This window comes from the organism of the source record quoted next, unplaced genomic scaffold (assembly GCF_019419815.1).
Source record: "Pyrus x bretschneideri cultivar Hongxiangsu unplaced genomic scaffold, Pyrus_bretschneideri_v1 Contig9, whole genome shotgun sequence".
Taxonomy (NCBI): Eukaryota; Viridiplantae; Streptophyta; class Magnoliopsida; order Rosales; family Rosaceae; genus Pyrus; species Pyrus x bretschneideri.
The window spans coordinates 91917-93366 of NW_025999831.1; the positions used below are offsets into that span (position 1 = coordinate 91917).

At 36.6% G+C, this 1450-nt stretch overlaps 1 protein-coding gene across 2 annotated transcripts; it reads right to left on the bottom strand.

The window, feature by feature from the left end:
- Positions 1-540: 540 nt before the first annotated feature.
- On the bottom strand, positions 541-1229 carry LOC103944382 (dehydrin HIRD11). 2 transcript variants are annotated; one of them, XM_048576535.1, is made up of 2 exons: positions 881-1229; positions 541-760 (listed from the first exon to the last, which is right to left on the bottom strand). In XM_048576535.1, exon 1 carries the CDS (start codon positions 1200-1202, stop codon positions 927-929), a length of 276 nt encoding a protein of 91 aa, XP_048432492.1. In that variant the 5' UTR covers positions 1203-1229; the 3' UTR covers positions 541-760; positions 881-926. The 2 variants fall into 2 exon arrangements, with proteins under 2 accessions (XP_048432492.1, XP_048432493.1); XM_048576536.1 differs by having other exon boundaries at positions 541-777.
- Between the last annotated feature and the right edge of the window lie 221 nt (positions 1230-1450).

Here is a 1450-nt window from a genome sequence, read left to right on the forward strand (position 1 = left end):
ACTCATTATAATTGAAAGATTACGTTTTAAAAATATAGGCTATATCTAGAGAAATGATTCCGAAGTAATTTCCTCTAATAAATTCGACAAGCTCATCTTCTTAAGAAAGATGAGAAGTGAATGACATCCATTACGAATCTCTTTGTCTGGAGCTCGCGGACTGAGATATCTCGACCGTTCAAATTTTTGAATTTTTGTGAAATGAACTAATGGGGTGAGATAATAGCCTAATAGGAACCGTAGGATTGAAGTTATGTTATCTGAGTCTCTCAATCCGAAGAGAAGTACGTGTTTATTGGCCACACCTCCACATCTAGAGTGTTTTTTTATATATACAACATGTATAGTTATACTGGGGGTGTGAGCATCAATTATTACCAAGCTCATAATTTTTGAAATTTAAAGCTAAAATCTCACTTACAAACGAAAAAAATATTTATACACTAATAATACTAAATAACACTTAAATGTCTTGTTTAATTACACTACTACGATGGGCAATACAGACATATATTAAACTAAATCAATTAACACAGAAAATACTGAGCATTCATCCACATTATTATTTCATATCACAAAGGCTTTCCAAGGTTTCACAGAAACATTTTACAACTTGCTAGTAACAAGCAAATAAACACGTTTTTTTGGGTTTTTGGTTGGGCTGTGAAAGAAGCCTTTTCTTCTTGAATGTAAATATTGGCCGTAACGAAAAGGAAACAGGACTTGAGCATGCTCTCTTGACGCCCCAAACATGAAACACCTACACGGCAAATCAAACTTACATATATAATTACATAGAGATTTAACAAATTAAATTAAACTTGACAAGTAAATGAATTAATTAAATCGAACTAATCAAAATTCTTTTGTGAATGATTACCTGATTATTGGGCAGATGCATGCACATGCGAAGTAGCAAGGGCTGATCAATCGCTGTCGCTGCTGCTGCCGCTGCCGCTCCCATGGCCATCCTTCTTCTTATCCTTCTTCTTCTTTTTCTTATCGCCTTTGTCTTTGTGCTCGCCCTTGTCTTTCTTGTGGTGGTCGCCTTCCTTCTCCTTGTGGTGGTCGTCTTTCTTGTCCTTGTGGTGCTCGTCCTTCTTGTCCGTGTGCTGCTCGCCTTTCTTGTCCGTGTGCTCGCCGTCTTTCTTATCTCCTCCAATGTGGAGGGCATCTCCAATCTTGCCAATGATTCCTGCCATTTTCGCACTCTCTCTAACTTCTGTGTGTAGTGTTATGTTTTCTGAGATATGAAACTGAAGATGTACCTATTTATAAGGAAAATGCGAAAATTTAATATCTTTCCTTTTCGTTCTTTCCCTAAATAAGCAAACAACTAATACTCGAGCTTATCCGTGGTTTGATTTGAAACTACAAAAATGCCCATTGGCCATACTAGTACTTTTCATGTCTATCTAGAACACATAATACACGGGCATGTAATGTTATT